The following is a 19,213-nucleotide window of genomic DNA, read 5'->3' on the forward strand; positions in this document are numbered from 1 at the left end:
ACGCATCCTTCTGGCGTTGTTCTAAAGGACCACAAAAGCATATACCTCCCACATAACCAGCCCTGTCTGGAAGAGTAACAGGTTTTTAAAATAGTTTATTTTAAAATGTTTGTTTCTCCGAATTGGGTGTTTTCTGAAGTTAGTGTGAAATGGATGTATTTCCTCAGTTGCTCCTAGTGGAGAGCAACACAGAAACGTACCTTCAATTTTTCATTATAATACTCTTTAGATGTGAAGGATCCTCACTGGTAGGCATAGAAAAAGGGGGGCTGATTGTCCTCCAATCTGTGAATTACTCTCACCTCTGATTTTATTCTTGCTTCTAACTGTGCATGCATAACAGTCAATATTTTTCCAGATTACTTTAAAGCTCTATGAATAAATGAAATACAGCAGATTTTTTGCTCTGTAGTTCCAACCCTTAAATGTGTCAAAAATAAATAAATAAATATATAAATAAAAAGTGAAGCCCCCAAAATCATGACACTAACAGTTTGTCTATATGTACAGCATTGCAGCAGCACAGCAACGCCACTGTAGCGCTTCAGTGAAGACACTATGTCAACAGGAGACCTTCTCCCTTCAGGGTAGGTACTCTACCTACCAAGGAGGCGGTAGCTGTGTCGGCAGGAGAAGGCCTCCTGTTGACAGAGTGCTGTGTACACCGGGAGTTAGGTTGGTATAACTGCATCGCTCATGGGTGTGGATTTTCCACACACTTGAGTGACATAGTTATGCCAACGTAAGTTGCCTCGTGTAGACCAGGCCCAACATAAAAAAAAGAAATGTAGGGTTCTTTTTACTGCTGTCTGGTTTTTGAGCCTTTAAGATACACACAGCTCACATTTTCATGCTTTTCTCTGCAATCACGAGAGCTAGAAATATGGTTTGTTTTGTTTTTTGATGAAACCTTATATTTGTATGTAACCCCATGAATCCAGGAGCTGAGGCTTTAAGAAAAACAAACTATGGCAGACTCACAATGCAATCATGAGAGTTGACAACACTGATTGCTACTTTTTCTACATAGTGGCACTAAATACAGAAGATTTCTATTGTGTCGGTAGATTACGAATAAGTTTTAAATAAATATGAAGGTTTTATTGGTCCCCCAAAATTGAACAGCAGATATCCACAAGGTTTAATTTTCCAGCTATAACTCTTAATTGGAGGAATATTATTATAAATAGTTTGTTCTTTCTTTTTATTATACTTGTCTAGGATGTTTCTATGGCTTCTATTTGTGATTGTATTCCATAAGTATTTAGTTCCTGTTAAATTGCTGAGTCTGACTTTTCTTCATGTTTTTATTATTAAAAATCAAAATTGGGGAAATTACAATCTTTATGGTTCAGAAACCACATTTATGTAAGTTTTGGACTTGAAAGGAACAGAAGTTCATCCAAGGGTACCCACTAGTTCCAGCTGTGCCTTCGTTCAAAGTCTTATGCTCCAAGACTGTGATGACATGAAAATATCTTTCAGAATTTGCAGTCAAAGGCATTAATATACATAACTTCATTATGGCACCTTTCACCAGTGCTACAGCCAATTTAACTGTTTAAAAATAAACCAGCAAGGGGGAAAATCTAATCTAGGGGTCTCCCACCATTCAGTTCAGCAGACTCTTTTCTAAGGGAGAGGTCCGTTCATGTACAACTTCCCTTCCTAACATCCAAGTCCCCTCAGTTCTCGTGTCTCAAACACTATCCTTCAGAGATTCTCCTGTTCACTGGTGGTCCATGGACCCCAGTTCAAGAACTTGCTCTAGAATAACATTTTCAAAATGACTTAGGCATTCAGGAGCCTAAGTCTTTTAAAGTCAATGGATCTTAGGTATTTTGGAAAATGTGGCCCCCCATATCATAATAAGTGAACTACGTTTCCTTTCTGTAAATTTATATACAGAATTTGAAGTGATAAGAAATACTCAGAGCAATGTGAATTACATGCTAACCCTCTTAAGCTGTCTGACTGCTGTTTGGTATGGTAGAAGCTTGGAACTGAAAAAGCTTACTACAGAAATGCTGCTGTTATTTCATGGTAAATAATAGTGATGGAATGAAAGTGTTAAAACAAACAGCAATTATAGTTAGTGTAGAGATGAGATGGGATAAAAGGTTAGGATTTGATTTTAAAAAGACCATTAGTTTAACTTTTTTGTATTAGCATTTTGTATTGGTATAAAGGAATGCCTAGACTTGGATCTTATGTGTAACCTCAGGAGCTGAATGACAAGCGTATGTGTAAGTTCAGAACCACTAGTGTTTGCTCAGTAAATACGAGACCTAAAAATAATCAGCTCTATATGCAGTGACATCTTTTGATAGGACAGTAATATATACCTATTTATAGTATGTACATCACCCTGGTTTCTGGTGCTAACAATTTAAAGTACAATTCATGGTTAGGTCACCGAACTGGCATCTTCTGCACCTTTCTTTCTTAAGCATTGCTAGAATATATGGAATTTATCTCTGCTATATCAGTCATTCTTCTAATGTTATTGCAAGAAGGCTTTTGCAGGAAGGCATGTCTTACAGTTTCCTCTACAGGTGGTATCATCTGTGTTTAAATATGTTCTGGAATGGAACTCCAAAGTTATACTATATAGCTCTGGTTTGACTGAAACTTGTGCTATGAAATAAAATTACGAACATAGGAGCAGCAGACATAATTGTTAGCGCTTTAAGTCTATCAGAGCCATTTTTTATGTACAAAAGAACCATGTAAAACAACTTCTGTCTTTCCCGGTGTAATCACGGGTCAGTTGGAGGTCAGTGAAAATGTGAATTCCAGAGGTGTATCTATCTTGTCTTGCAGGGGGCGGAAATGACTTGTCACTGGTACAGAATGCTTTACTCCTGGATAAATACATACACTCTTGAATAAGCATATTAGATGGCAAAAGCAAAGTGCACCTTGTAAGTCACAAAAGCAATACACATCCTCAGCACTGTTGTAAACTACTGTGAGTTCAAGTTCTCATACAGAACTTTGTTTCTTTGATGCCCGTTTTTCTTCCCAGATGCACTAAGAATTTTTAAGTGTGTGCATCTGGATGTCACTGAGAGTTGGTACTCTAGCAGTCCTCGCACTTTTGCCAAGCAGAAAGAAAACTCTGCAGTAACTGAATTCAGATGTCAGTGGCTTGCCTTAAACTCGAGGGCTGAAATATTTCCTGTAAACTACTAATGGCTATTTAAAAGAGGCATTTGGAATTAGATAGAAAAAATATGCACTTTTGATCACATGACCATCTGATGATGTGGACATTCATTATCTTGCTTTTATTTTCTGCTTCCCTCCACCCCCACCTACCCTTTAGGGATTGATCCTGCAAAGTGCTGAGTCCTGATCCAGAAAATCACTCAAGTGTTTGCTTAACTTTGAGTAGTCCCATTCAAGTCAATCTGAGCAATCCAATTACATTTTACATTTTTATTTTTAGAAACGCAATTCTAACAAGAATGTGACATTGAAGTGAAAAGGAAAACTGTTTTTATACTGAAGTCAAGTTACAGTTTTGGATTCAGAGTGGGGAATGCTATCAGTCAAAACCTTACATTTGATTGCCAATTAAATATTCTGTTTTGTTGCCAAGATTTGATGTCCATTAATCCACTACTTACAATGGTCTCATTTTAAAAGGTGGGCTTTTTTGAGCTATATTACTAGTTCCAGCAGTGTTCATTTTAAGTACATGGAATCTATCTCAAACAAGTAGAATCTTTCAAAAGCAAAATAAATTTTAAGTGTGACCAATATTTAACTGTGACCTCTGAAATATTAAAGTGGAGTAAGGCTGCACACGTTTAGAATGTGAGACAGTCAGTAATACGAGAGAACATTAGACCAGAGTTAAGGTTTTGTATAAAAAGCACAATTCGATGAAGTTGGGGTGCATATTTTTTCTGTCTTTTGAAGATGGAAGTGTTAGAATGTATAACTGTGCTAAAAGTGGCATTGAATCCTGGAGACTTTTCCCTTAAAATTTTATTTGCATATTTTTAAGGTTTTGGGAGGGTGGAGCATATCCTGCTGCAGTATTAACTGTTGTTAAATCATGGTTTTGTGTGTATTATATAAGAAATTATGAGTGACCTTTTCTATATTATTGCCATCTTGAAATCCCACTCATTTTGAAAGTGTTCATATAGAAATGCTAGAAGTCTAAATACTAAGATGGGTAAACTTGAGTACATGATATTAAATGAGGATATTGATATAATAGGCATCACAGAAGCTTGGTGGAACAATGATAATCAATGGGACACAGTAGTACCAGGGTATAAAATATATAGGAATGACAGAGTAGATCATGCTGGTGTAGGAATAAGACTATATGTGAAAGAAAACATAGAGTCAAATATAGGAAAAATCTTAAATGAATCAAACTGTACCACAGAATCTCTATGGCTAGAAATCCTATGCTTGAATAATAAGAATATATTCCCAATGCAAAGTCACAAGCCCCCAGTACTCCCAGCCCCATACAGCTCTGGGTATCAGTGATACTGGGTCCAGCTCTTGTTTGGCCTTCTCGGGCAATTTCTCCCTGGCACAGTGCTCCTTCTGACTCCTGTCCTGGGGCGTCCCTGCCCCTCCCTGGCTTCAGGCAGATTCTCGGCTGCTTCACTCTGTGAGGGCCTGCTTTCTGCGGCCCTTCTGTCTGGAGCTCCAGACACACACGCCCTCTCCTTTCTCTCTCCCTCCAAAACCCCCCCACATTTCCTGGGACAATCAGCACTTCCTCCCCGCAGGACAAAGATTTAAAGGGGTTACATATAATTAGGCAGGCCAAAAAAGAATTTGAAGAGCAACTAGCAAGAGACTCAAAAACTAATAGCAAGACATTTTTTAAATACACCAGAAGCAGGAAAGCCAGTAGGACCGCTGAAATATCAAGGAGCTAAAGGGCCGCTACAGGAGCACTCAAGGTAAACAAGGCCATTCCGAGAAGCTAAATGAATTCTTTCCATCATTCTTCACTGTAGAGGATGTGAGGGAGATTCCCCACCTGAGCCATTCTTTTTAGGTGACAAATCTAAGGACTTGTCTACACTACCGCTTAAGTCGATGTAACTTACGTCGCTCAGGGGTCTGAAAAAACCACCCCACTAAGCAAGTTACATTGCTTTAAAATGGTGTCTACACTGTTATATTGGTGGGACATAGCTTCTGCCTCTCGTTGAGGTGGAGTAATTACATTGATTGGAGAGCAGTAGTGAAGATAAGCCCTAAGGCCTTGTCTACACTATGAAATTAGATCAAATTTATAGAAGTCGGTTTTGTAGAAAGCGTTTTTATACAGTCAATTGTGTGCGTCCCCACACAAATGCTCTAAGTGCATGTAGTCGGCAGAGTGTGTCCACAGTACTGAGGCAGCCGTCGACTTCCGGAGCGTTGCACTGGGGATAGCTATCCCACAGTTCCCGCAGTCTCCGCCGCCCATTTGAATTCTGGGTAGAAATCCCAGTGCCTGATGGGGCTAAAACATTGTCGCAGGTGGTTCTGGGTACATATCGTCAGGCCCCCCTTCCCTCCCTCCCTCCATGAAAGCAAGGGCAGACAATTGTGTTGCGCCTTTTTTCTTGAGTTACCTGTGCAGACGCCATACCACGGCAAGCATGGAGCCCGCTCAGCTAACTGTCACCGTATGTCTCCTGGGTGCTAGCAGACACGATACTGCATTGCTACACAGCAACAGTTTATTGCCTTTTGGCAACAGACAGTGCAGTATGACTGGTAGGCATTGTCGACATAGTCCAGGGTGCTCTTCTAACTGACCTCGATGAGGTCGGGGCGCCTGGGCAAACATGGGAGTGACTCAGCCAGGTCATTTTGCCTTTTAAGTTTCGTCTCATGGCGATTCAGTCCTACCGGCAGTGCACTGTCTTTTAATCTGCAGCCAGCAGAAGACGATGGCTAGCAGTCATACTGCACCATCTTCTTCCAAGCACCCAGGAGATGATGATGGCTAGTGGTCATACTGCACAGTCTGCTGCCAGCAAGATGTATAAAGATAGATGAAGTGGATCAAAACAAGAAATAGACCAGATTTGTTTTGTATTCATTTTTTCCTCCCTCCCTCCATGAGATCAATGGCCTGCTAAACTGAGTTTTGAGTTCTATCCTTGAGGTTTTGAGTTCTATCCTTGAGGGGGTCATTCTGTTTCTCGCAAAGCCACCCCCTTTGTTGATTTTAATTCCCTGTAAGCCAACCCTGTAAGCCATGTTGTCAGTCGCTCCTCCCTCCGCCAGAGCAATGGCAAACAATCATTTCGCGCCCTTTTCCCTGGATTGCCCGAGCAGGAGCAGACGCCATAGCGCAGCAAGCATGGAGCCCGTTCAGCTCACCACAGCAGTTATGACCATTGTAAACACCTCGCGCATTATTGTGCAGTGTATGCAGAACCAGCACCTGAAAAACCAGGCGAGGAGGGGACGGCAGCGTGGTGATGAGGACATGAACACACTTTTCTCTAAAACCGTGTTCCCCCACAATTTGGAGATCATGGTGTTAATGGGGCAGGCTCATGCCGTGGAACGCCGATTCTGGGCCTGGGAAACAAGCACAGACTGGTGGGACCGCACAGTGTTGCAGGTCTGGGATGATTCCCAGTGGCTCTGAAACTTTCGCATGCATAAGGGCACTTCCATGGAATTTTGTGACTTGCTTTCCCCTGCCCTGAAGCGCAAGAATACCAAGTGAGAGCAGCCCTCACAGTTCACAAGCGAGTGGTAATAGCCCTGTGGAAGCTTGCAATGCCAGACAGCTACCGGTCAGTCGGTAATCAATTTGGAGTGGGCAAATCTACTGTGGGGGTTGCTGTGATGCAAGTAGCCAGCACAGTCACTGAGCTGCTGCTATCAAAGGTAGTGACTCTGGGAAATGTGCAGGTCATACTAGATGGCTTTGCTGCAATGGGATTCCCTAACTGTGGTGGGGCTATAGACGGAATGCATATCCTTATCTTGGGACCAGACCAACAGGACAGCCAGTACATAAACCGCAAGGGGTGCAGCAAGCACTGGTGGATCACAAGGGACATTTCACCAACATCAACGTGGGATGGCCGGGAAAGGTTCATGACACTCACGTCTTCAGGAACTCTGGTCTGTTTAAACGGCTGCAGGAAGGGATTTACTTCCCAGACCAGAAAATAACTTTTGGGGATGTTGAAATGCGTATAGTTATCCTTGGGGACCCAGCCTACCCCTTATGAAGCCGTACACAGGCATCCTGGACAGTTGTCAGGAGCTGTTCAACTAAAGGCTGAGCAAGTGCAGAATGGTGATAGAGTGTGCATTTGGAAGTTTAAAGGGTCGCTGGCGCAGTTTACTGACTCGCTCAGACCTCAACGAAACCAATATTTCCATTGTTATTTCTGCTTGTTGTGTGCTCCACAATCTCTGTGAGAGTAAGGGGGAGATGTTTATGGCGGGATGGGAGGTTGATGCAAATTGCCTGGCCTCTGAATACACACAGCCAGACACCAGGGCACTTAGAAGAGCACAGCAGGAAGCGGTGCATATCAGAGAAGCTTTGAAAAACAGTTTCATGACTGGCCATGACTGTGTGACACTTCTGTTTGTTTCTCCTTGATGAAAACCCGCCCCCTTGATTGACTCTAATTCCCTGTAAACCACCCGCCCTCCCGCCTTCGATCACAGCTTGCTTGTAAAGGAAATAAAGTCACTATCATTTTAAAAACATGTATTCTTTATTAATTGATTATAAAAATAGGGAGATAACTCACAAGGTAGCCCAGGTGGGGTGTGGGAGGAGAGTAGGAGGGAAGCAAAAGGCCACTTTAAAACTTGTTGAATGCCAGCCTTCTGTTGCTTGGGCTGTCCACTGGGGTGGAGTGGTTGGGTGTCCGAAGCCTCCCACCCCGCGTTCTTGGGCGTCTTGGGTGAGGAGGCTATGGAACTTGGGGAGGAGAGAGAGTGGTTAAGCAGGGGCTGCAGTGGCAGTCTGTGATCCTGCTACCGTTCATGAACCTCCACCAGACACCGGAGCATGTCCGTTTGATCCTGCAGTAGCCCCAGCATTTCCTCATGCCTCCTCTGATCTTCCTGCCACCACCTCTCCTCACATTCATCGGCCACTGTCCTGTACTCTGCTATTGTGTCCCTCCACACAGCTCTGTCAGTGCCAGACGACTGCATGAGCTCAGAGAACATTTCATCGCACGTGCGTTTTTTTCACCGCCTTATCTGAGATAGCCTCTGGGACGGAGGAGGGAGGCTTGAAACATTTGCAGCTGCTGGAGGAAAAAAAGGGAGTGAAGTACTTAAAAAGATACATTTTACAGAACAATGACTATACTCTTTCACGGTGAACAACACTATTCACATTACATAGCACATGTGATTTGGTACAAAGTCGCATTTTGCATCTTATATTGAGTGCTTGCAGCTTTGGTGTTAGAGATCACACACGCAGGGCCAGGCAACAGAATTCGGCTTGCTGGCGGCCATGGGTAAGCCATAGTCTTTCGGCTTCTGCAACCTTCATAACAGCAGCCCCCTCCTTTCCCATACCAAGCATATCCCATTGAGTTGGCCATTTAGTGCTGCAGTTTTCCTGTTAACATGCAGCAGCAGAAACCAAACGAACCCCCTCCCCTGATCCAATTCTCTGGGATGATCACTTTTCCCCTCCCGCCACCGCCTGGTTGTTATCAGGGAAGATCCCTGCTAGCCAAACGCGAACAGCTCAGCGCCAATGCCCCCCCCCCACTGCGGGCTAACTGCGGGGAGGATTTATTTTCAGCCATAGGCAAACAATCCAGTAGGAATGGCCACCTCTGAATGTCCCCTTTAATCGAATTCCCCTATTTTAACCAGGTTACCATGAACAATATCACTCTCCTGAGGATAACACAGAGAGATAACGCATGGATGTTGCTTGAATGCCAGCAAACACCGGGACCATACGCTGCCAGGCTTTGTCATGCAATGATACCAGATTACTTGCTACTAGCATGGCGTGCTAAAGTCTCCTACCCTGGAGGACGGAATAAGGCTGCTCTCCCCAGAAACCTTCTGCAAAGGCTTTTAGAGTACCTCCAAGAGAGCTTCATGGAGATGTCCCTGGAGGATTTCTGCTCCATCCCCAGACACGTTAACAGACTTTTCCAGTAGCAGCAGTACTGACCACGAATGCATCCCAAGTCCTCAGGGCTACTTAATCTTTAAAAAACGCTTGCTTTTATAACATGTATTATATTTAAAAAGGTACACTCACCAGAGGTCCCTTCTCTGGCTTCGTTGGGTTCGGAGGGTATTTCAGTCAGGGTGATAAAAAGATCCTGGCTGTCAGGGAGAACAGTGGGCTGTGTGCTCTCCCCAAGCTCTTCCTCTTCCTCATCTTCCCCATCTGCAAAATCCTCAGCCATAGCGGAGAGTATCCCATCATCGAAGTCCACAGACAGGGGTGGGGTAGTGGTGGCGGCCCCCCCTAGAATTGCATGCAGCTCAGTGTAGAAATGGCAAGTCTGGGGCTCCGTCCCGGAGCGTCTGTGTGATTCTTTGGTTTTCTGGTACACTTGTCTGAGCTCCTCAAGTTTCACGCGGCACTGTGTTGCGTCCCTGATGTAGCCTCTGTCCCTCATGGCCTCTGAGTTTTTTGAAATGTTTTGGCATTTCGTCTTTTGGAACGTAGTTCTGATAGCACGGATTCCTCTCCCCATACAGCGATCAGATCCAGTATCTCCCGTTTGGTCCATGCTGGAGCTCTTTTTCAATTCTGGGACTGCATGGTCGCCTGTGCTGATGAGCTCGCCTGGCTAAACAGGAAATGAGATTCAAAAGTTCTCGGGGCTTTTCCTGTACGCCTGGCCAGTGCATCCGAGTTCAGAGTGCTGTCCAGAGCAGTCACAATGGTGCACTGTGGGATAGCTCCCGGAGGCCAATACCTTCGAATTGTGTCCACACTAACCCTAATTCAAAACAGCGATGTCAATTTCAGCGCTAATCCCCTCATTGGGGAGGAGTACAGAAATCGGTTTTAAGAGCCCTTTATGTCGAAAAAATGGCTTCGTTGTGTGGACGGCTGCAGAGTTAATTCGGATTTAACACTGCTAAATCCGACATGAACTCATAGTGTAGACCAGGCCTAAGGAACTGTCCCAGACATACAGTAGAGGAGGTCATTTTGCAATTCAAGCACACTTAAAAGACATTTCAGTTTGATTTAAATGATAAAACACGCTCAGCATTTCTAAATTTCAGAAGGAATCTAATTGCATAACTCTGGAGCAGTAACTAGAGCTCAGAGGTTTCTCATGGATATGCCAAAATGTGAACACAATTATCCTGCAGTCATGCCACATAATTAACTACCTGCATCCATGTCATTTTCATGTATGGAAGAAAAAGGAAACAAGATTTCCTTAGTTTGTTCTCTTCTTGCATTTGTATGCTGCAATATTGACTGTTTTAAGCAAAATTGACAGTTTCAGATCGTCTGCTTTTGACATCAGTGCAGTTAATTTTTTAATCTGAAATTTGAAATATTTTTTGAAAAGTTATGCCTTGTCCACACTATGAGGAAACCTGGAAAAATATTCAAGATCTGTTTAAAGATGGTTTCAGAGCATGACTTCAATTTTTGAATGTATATGTGTACTTTCTATTTATTTCTTTGAATTGAGACTATATTACTGCTGTGTTTTTACATTTTCCTTTAAATCATTGAACTCTCCCTTTCTCCATAGTGTGATGCTAGCTAACATGATATAATTTACATTAAAAATAGTGGGTTGTGAAACAAGGTTCTTTTGTTGATGCTATCTTTAATAATTTCCTTCATATTTTTTTCCCAGGACTGGTCTGAGTAGATAAGCCCTTTGGGCAAAGAAAGAGGGAAACTAAATGTATAGTTTACAACAGAGAAAACTTGTGGGAGAAAAATGGCTATAGTTTATAAAGCCTTTCTCTGTCATAAAATTGCCCCTGCAGATTTCCTTTCCAGGATTGTGGGTTGTGCCTTATGATCCAATACCATTTTAAAGCAGTTCATTCTGAACGTGGTTATAAAATGCTCTGCTCCTGTAACTGGGAATGGTTATTCTTTATGGCTGTATGAACAGTCTTGGAATATCTTCTGTCGCACTGGGAAGGATTGTTGCCTTTAGGGTTGCCAGCCCCACTGGATTGTCCTGGAGTCTCCAGGAATTAAAGATTAATCTTTAATTAAAGATTATGTCATGTGATGAAACCTCCAGGAATATGTCCAATCACAATTGGCAACCTTCCATGGTAAATGGAAGTGAAGAGGGGTAAGGGAAGAAATTTCCTCACTGATTTTTTTCTGCATCATTCAGGGGCAGGGAGAGGGGGAGCTTCATCCCTCCCGCTGCTGTGGAATGAGTTGCAAGGCCCACCAACAAACCTCACATATCCTTCAGTATCTGCAGGAGATCCCGGCCTAGTCCATCTGCCCAGAGGCCATGTGTAGCAGCTCTGGGGATGTGGTGCACCACACTGTCCAGGTCTGGAACCCAACCTTTTCCCCTTGTCGCCACATCTGCGCCCAGACCTGACTGACTGTGGGAAGGTTAATGAAGCCCAGGCTATATTCTTGTGCCGAACCAATCTCTGCAGTGCCAGTGGGCAAATGGTGTGCGCCACACCAGCACTTCATGGCTGTGCTGCCGCAGTGTGCCTCTACAGAGACAATGTACCCAGAGCATTTCAGCTCCTGGTAAACAGCCTTCCCTGGAAGGTACATAAGAATGTCCATACCGGGTCAGACCAATGGTCCATTTAGCCCAATATCCTGTCTTGCAACAACGGCCAGTGCCAGGTGCCCCAGAGGGAATGAACAGAACAGGTAATCATAAAGTGATCCATCCCCTGTCGCCCATTCCCAGTTTCTGGCAAACAGGGATGGTGTCCCTAGCCTCGGCCCATCCTGGCTAATAGCCATTGAGGGACCTATTTTCCTCGAACTTATCTAGTTCTTTTTTGAGCCCTGGTATAGTCTTGGCCTGCACAACATCCTCTAGCAAAGAGTTCCACAGGTTGACTATGCATTGTCTGAAGAAATACTTCCTTTTGTTTGTATTAAACCTGCTGCCTATTAATTTCATTTGGTGAACCCTAGTTCTCGTGTTATGGAAAGGAGTAAATTATTCCACTTCCTTATTTACTTTCTCCACACCAGTTATGGTTTTTTCAGGAAGCAATGTAAAAATGGACAGGATTTTTTCACAGTCTTAGTAGGTAATAGGACACAGAGAAGGAGTCTGAAGGAAGCAAAGGCTTAGGTTTGATATTAGGGAAGAATTCTTTAATATGAACAGCAGCTGGTGAGTGGAATATCTTACTTTCACTCCCAGAGGCTTTGATATGATGTCGGCTCAGTGCTTGTAAGATTTATGTTACAATCTGACTTGTCATAAAATAGTGAATGCCCAGCCAGGATCAGAGCAGTTCTATCTGGTTCTTTTTTGGGTAGCTTAGATGCTTTCTATTGGTCATATAAATATCAAAGGTGCCTTTCTGCAGGGTATGTAAGCTTTGAGATGATATTCCCTTTGAGAAGATATGATTTGATTGGAAAATTATAGTTGTTATTAACAAGGCCAAAATGATAAAGAAAAAATAGATTATTCCAAAACTTTCTTGCTAAAGCTGCCTAATTGGTAGAGATGGACTGAGGAAATAGTGTTATAATCTAGGTCTGGTTTCAGATGACATATATTACCTGCTGACTGAACACTAGATATGGTTCATGTTCAGGATAAGTGGCACTGAAATGTTGTAAACTATTCTCAAAAGATTTGAGCCCCAAATGTCAAAACTTGCACGTTTTAACCTTTGGGGCCACATTTGGAAATGGATCAGGAAAATAGGCTTGTTATGGTTCTAGATCCCACACAGAATCAAAACCACAAGTGTGGGTTTTGATACAGGGTTTCAAATCTGAACCCTTCCCTGCCCCAAAAATTTGGGTTATGAGTTCACATTTGAGATTTGGTTTGGTTTCCATCTCTAATGGTAAGACACTGGAGCAAATTCTTCTCTGATCCATGCTGGTGTAAAACTGGAGCAACTAATTCTGTAGAAGTTAGTGGAGTCACTTCGTGTCTACATTGGTGTATCTGAGATGAATCAGGTTCTTGTTGCAAAGGTCAGTTGTAGTGACGGGTCAGTACAGATTTAATAAAGCTTACGAACACCTGTTATTAAAAATCATGGCTTAACAGCTAAAAGGCCAACTCACCTAGTGTGAAAAACACCAGAAAGAGCTATTAAAGTCTGCTTTGGCCTCAGCCTTATCTCCTCAGGCCTGATTGAGAGGCCAGAGAGAGAGGTTGGCTATACCTTTGTCCATACATCTCTGATATTTTATTTTGTACAAGCAGGGTTATGGTAAAAATATTATTGGCTTGGAATGAATGATTTTGAGATGTCATTTGATCCCATTGAGTAATATGTATCTCTTTCAGTTCTTATGGGAGAGTTAAACATTACTGAACCTCACTTCATGTTTCAAAGCCGTCAAATATACAAGCAATTCTCAGATGGCTTGCAGTAGAACTAAACTTGGGCTAATAATACATGTTTACCTGCCCACCTCTTTGGGTCAAAATCATTATGGAGGTGGCCCAGACAGCCATTACGTCCACTTGATCTCCAGTGTCTCATCGGTCATATAGAAACCATTTTTCTCCAGAGCTATTAATTAGAAATCTACCCTTTCACTCCCAATCCATTTGATTCTGATAGGCAAAAAAATCATTGTGATCTGGTGGGTGCAAGGGATATAGATAGGATAGGTTAAAAAACAATGTGGTATTGGGAGTGACAAGAAAGAAATAGGAGAAGAAAGGAAAGAGAAATTATAGAGGAAGAGGTTAAAATAATAGTATCAGGAAAAGGAGAGAAAGATGCTGCAGGTGGGTAGAGGGAGAGAGAAGGAAAAGAGGAGACAGACACAGAAAGCAACTCAGGAAAATGACACATTATATAGGACACAGTGAAAAGAAGCAAGGAAAAGAAAGATGTTACAACAGAAGCAAGAGAGAGTGTAACCTGTATTTAAAGTGTATAAAATAGGAAGCTGATTGACAATGCATTACAAGAAGCATAGTTCACACTGAAGAGTGGACAACTTTTACTCCTTGAAATTGCAGGGGCTGTGGTTTGTGGGGCATGGCTTCATGGTGTGACAACTTGGGCATTTTCTCCCCTGGCTACTAGGCTTAGTCTTTGGACTGGTATTTGACACCTACTTTATATGTTAATCCTTCTTAAGCATATTCTATCACAACCAGTAAATTGTTATGCCATGGTACTTCTTATTCCTGTGGAAGAGTGAGCTTAATTCCCAGAACACACAGCCATAATGAAATTCAATGTAGGGAAAGTTGAATTTTTCTAATTTACTTTTTCCTTGAAGGATAACATAGGTAATATTCGCAAAAAGAAAAGGAGTACTTGTGGCACCTTAGAGACTAACAAATTTATTTGAGCATAAGCTTTCGTGAGCTACAGCTCACTTCATTCAGTGGAAAATATTGTGATTTTTCAGTAAATGTGTCACGTGTCACATTCTCCCAACAAGTACAGTGGGTGAAATGACAGTAATTAAACTCCTTTTCCCAGCTGACTTCTTGAGCAGAGCGTGTCAGTCAATCACAGAGAGTGAGCCTTTAGAAAAGTTTTAGCAAGGAATGCCAATAAAAAAAATTGAAAACATAATAGCTGGGTTTTAGCCCTACAGCTTGGTGAGGAGACCTCTTCCCTTCCCTACACACTGGTTAGAGATTAAGCGTGCCTCTCTCAACAAAATTAGAGTTGGTTTAAGACCTGACTGTTAAAGTCTGGCTGAATTTTGCTTCCACACAGGAGAGCTGTTCTAGATTGTGGCAAGAGTAGCTTTCTTTAGGGGAAAATGTGTGCATGTGGCCTCAAGTAATATTTTTCTTCATCTGATATTTTGGATAACATGGGCCAGATTCTCTCCTGTGCCAAGATCTGTTGGGCACAAGAAGTTCGAGGACCCCTGGACTGTTTATAGAGTTGTAACACTTGCCCAACTGTAGCCCTGATGTAAGTTAGAGTATCCTAGAGCTCTGCTCCATTCCCTCTCTCTTCTGTCCTAACCCATACTAGAAAGAGACAGTTGGCAGAGGAGCTGGCTCATCTGGCTTTGCATCAGTGGAGAATTCCCCTCTGGAGGGAAAATTCTCAACTGGCCAGCTGCAGCCAGAGTATGTGCCCTTCATGCTGCTCAGGATGCCCAAAAGATACCAAATTGCAGGGGTTGAGAATCTGGCCCAGTGACTTTCAGAGTTGTGAGAAACGATGTCATGTGCTGATTGTAATACTGTTAAAGTTTACAACATTGAAATGATTAATAGATTCCAAGGTCAGAAGGGAACATTGTGATCATCTAGTCCGATCTCTTGTATAATACGAGTCATAGAACTTTACCAAGATAATTCCTAGAACATATCTTTTAGAAAAATACCCTGATTTAAAAATTGTCGGTGTTGGAGAATCCACCACAACCTTTGGTAAATTGTTCCAATGGCAATTACTCTCTCTGTTAAAAATTTATGTCTAATTTCCAATCGGAAATTGTCTAGCTTCAACTCCCAACCATTGGATCATGTTATACCTTTCACTACTAGATTGAAGAGCCCATTGTCAAATATTTGTTCCCCATCTAGGTACTTATACACTGTAATCAAGTCACCCCTTAACCTTCACTTTGTTAAACTAAATAAACCTGAGCTGTAAATAGAACTCCAAATAGAACGATATTTGTAATATTGCTTATATGCTTAGCCAGTGGTTCTCAACCAGGAGTCCGAGACCCCCTGGGGGGCCGCAAACAAGTTTCAGGGGGTCCGCCAAGCAGGGCCAGTGTTAGACTCTCTGGGGCCCAGGGCAGAAAGCTGAAGTCCCACCACATGGGGCTGAAGCCCAGGGCCCTGAACCCTTCCACCTGGGACTGAAGTCGAAGCCTGAGCAACTTAGCTTCCTGGGGGCCCCTGTGGCCTGGGGCCCCAGGCAGTTGCACTGCTTGCTATCCCCTAATGCCAGTCCTTGCTTTTGTTTGCAGAAAACCAGTTGTTGTGTCTCAGGTGGGCCATAGAGCCTTTTATAGCATGTTGGGGAGCCTCAGAAAGTAAAAGGTTGAGAGCCCCTGCGTTAAGCCATATATGTAACTGGCTGGTGCATTTTGTTTGGAAGGTTTCACCATTAATACAATTGTAAATAATAGTGATACCATAACTCTGATAATGACTCTCACATAAACTAATAACTAGGTGGGGATTAATTATCATAGATGGCTAATGGGGATAGGCATTATGAAAGGTTGTACAGAAATGTTCTTAATGTTTCCTAGGGTAATGGATACCTTTTACATGTTTTGCATTTGAGTAACTTAGATGTCTGGTAGTGTTTTAAGATCAGTGCCTCATTTATTAATTGTCTTCTTTGATGCAAATTTAAAAGAAAATTACTAGTGAAACAATGTTGGTCAAAAAGAAAAGGAGTACTTGTGGCACCTTAGAGACTAACGAATTTATTTGAGCATGAGCTTTCGTGAGCTACAGCTCACTTCATCAGCTGTAGCTCACGAAAGCTCATGCTCAAATAAATTCGTTAGTCTCTAAGGTGCCACAAGTACTCCTTTTCTTTCTGCGAATACAGACTAACACGGCTGTTACTCTGAAACCTGTCATAATGTTGGTCAAGAATTCTGTCAGATCTGTCCCCGCTTGAATAACAGTTGATTAGGGACATCTACTGGTGTAATGATGTAATAATTGTTGCAGCATTTGCAAACTGAAGCTGCAAGATTGAGGCAAAATGACTTTTCAGGGTTGCATTATAATTACTTCTTTGTTTGTATAAAACTCTCCAAATGACTACTTGTGTATTTAAACTTAAATTGCACATTTTATTTGTTTGTATTCTGAGCAAAGAAGACTGTCATGAGTAACAATAAAATTAGAAACTAAGGCCCCAATTTTAGTTGATAGTCTACAAGCAGACTGTATGAAATGCTCTGAAGTCAGTGGGGCTTCACACAGTCACCCACACGCCATCAATTGCAGGATCAGGGCCTGATAAAGACAGCACTGGGAGCCTTTTGCTCCTCATTAGCACATCCAAGAGCAGAAGGGCAACTGAATGATGGTCTGTGCGGGGTTCTATAACATGTATCCAGTGATACATAGTCCCAGGCAAGCCTGGTCAGTAATCCAAGCCACTTTCCCATTCCATTCCCCCACTTTCCCATACACATACTGCTATCAGCAGCAGGCACTAAATGCTCTACACCTGCTCCTTTCTTGGAATAGCAGTTACATGTCCTAGGGATGGTGGTGCCCCAAGCTTTCCTGAGGCATCTTGGCCTGCGTGGGCAGCATGGCACAAGGACCTTCTGCTCAACCACTGCTATTCTCCCAGCCTTGGCAACTGGCTATCTTAATGGCAGGATTTTATCTTCTGTTAGCATACAATGTATTCTTTAACTAATGGAATAAAATAGCAGCTTTTTTATGTGTCATATATTCTGACTGTAGTGCACTTTCATCATGATCCATTCCCCTCTGATTTATAGCCCTCTAAAAAGAAAAAAAATACAAATGTCTAGAGTAAAAAGTGCTGCTCTTTGCTTCTCTAGCAGCAGGACACTGATATGCTGATAGTCATCCAGGAAGAATCCGTAGCAGCTGCAGGCTCCAATTGCAGTCAACACACCCACTTCAGAAAACATCAAACTCCTGAAACTCCAGTTGCCAATTAAAACGTCAAAGTATTAGAGGAAAGCTTACATATTATACCGCAATCAGCATTAGCATTTACAAATCTAGGGCCCTTTCTTGCTACCCTTATTCAGAAAAGTAGTCCCATACACTAATGCAGAAGGGCTGCAGAACCAGAGCAACTGCCATACAATTGACTTGCTGTGACTTTTACAGTGGAAGTTTTTTCCAGAATAAGGAGTACAGGATTCAGCTCCCATATGAAGGAAGACACTAGCTCTCAAACTCCAAGTGTGTTTAAAAAAAAAAGTGTGCAGAACACTTCTCATCCCTTTCAGTAGGTTTATGTTTTGTCAAGCACATTGTGACAGTTTTTTGTAAAACTAACAAATCCATGGCCACGTAAGAATTCACGTTGTTACTTCTGTAGACCATGGCCAATATTTGTCTCACGGTCACAGCAGGGGTAGAACTTAGATCTTCCTTCTTTAAAGATCTGCATATCCCTATCAGTTTTGATCAAAAAGTTTTGACACAGGAGGTTCTGGGTGTTCTCTGTTCACAGTCTCCCAGGAAATTCCAGGAGGCCATGGTGTACTTCATGCTGAAAACTGTGTTATCCCCGTTGGCTATAAATTAGTTGCATACTTATTTTCCTTTATTGGATTTATTAATGATCAAATCGTTATCCTCAAATTTTTGTTGTTCTTAGGCAGCTTTACATCAATATTTCATCTCTGAGATTTTATTTTCGTTGCATGCAGATTGTCACACAAAACCAAAAGTCTAATTTTTGTGTTTCAGGTGCAAAGATGGTTTGAAAGGATTTACATTCTCTGCGCTTAAGTAAGTATCTAAAAAAACAAACCCAGTAGTTTTAGCTCAAAGTGACCGTTTTGGGGAAACGTGTATACTGGAAGCTGCTTTATAGGACACCAGAATCTCCTTAACAAAAACCGTACTGGTATAAACCTTTCCTGTATTTTGAGACATATTGTATATTTCAAAGAGGCCATAATATAGAATTGGCAGGAAAGGAGAGTTTTCAAATGTGTGACTGTTTTACAAAAGGGGATTTACAATAAATGAATACAGTGCTAATGCATGGGGCTAGGCGATGTATGTGTGAGAAGGAGCGTTAAACATTTCCTCTTCCAGAGACAGGAATCCTAAATCCCAGCATTCTACTGGGAATAAGCAGAAATCCGTTGCTACTGTGTTTTGTCCTGGGTCCTGTATGTTTGTTAATGATGGTTTATATTTACAAAGTACTCTGGGAATACAGGAGTGGCTCCATTTTACAGGCACCATAGGAGACATGTAGACAGTGCATGATTAAGTCTTGTGTCTGTCATATTAGAAACTTGGGTTTTATTCCTAGCTCTGCCAGACATTTCCTTGTACAACTTCTCTGATCCTGTGTTGCTTTTGGTAATATGGGGATAATGACACTTGCCTGCCTCCTA

General features: G+C 42.2%; 1 protein-coding gene across 4 annotated transcripts in view; it reads left to right on the forward strand.

Moving 5' to 3' along the window:
• The window catches only part of TMEM135 (transmembrane protein 135), a 385,640-nt gene that overhangs the window by 342,437 nt on the left and 23,990 nt on the right, over positions 1-19,213 (forward strand). For all 4 annotated transcript variants that reach the window (XM_077808028.1, XM_077808027.1, XM_077808029.1 and 1 more), the window contains one exon: positions 18,552-18,593. In XM_077808028.1, coding sequence (XP_077664154.1) covers positions 18,552-18,593 — 42 coding nt within the window. The remainder of the gene's footprint in view (positions 1-18,551; positions 18,594-19,213) is intronic.

The sequence above is a fragment of the Eretmochelys imbricata genome, chromosome 1 (genome assembly GCF_965152235.1).
Source record: "Eretmochelys imbricata isolate rEreImb1 chromosome 1, rEreImb1.hap1, whole genome shotgun sequence".
Lineage (NCBI taxonomy): Eukaryota > Metazoa > Chordata > Testudines > Cheloniidae > Eretmochelys > Eretmochelys imbricata.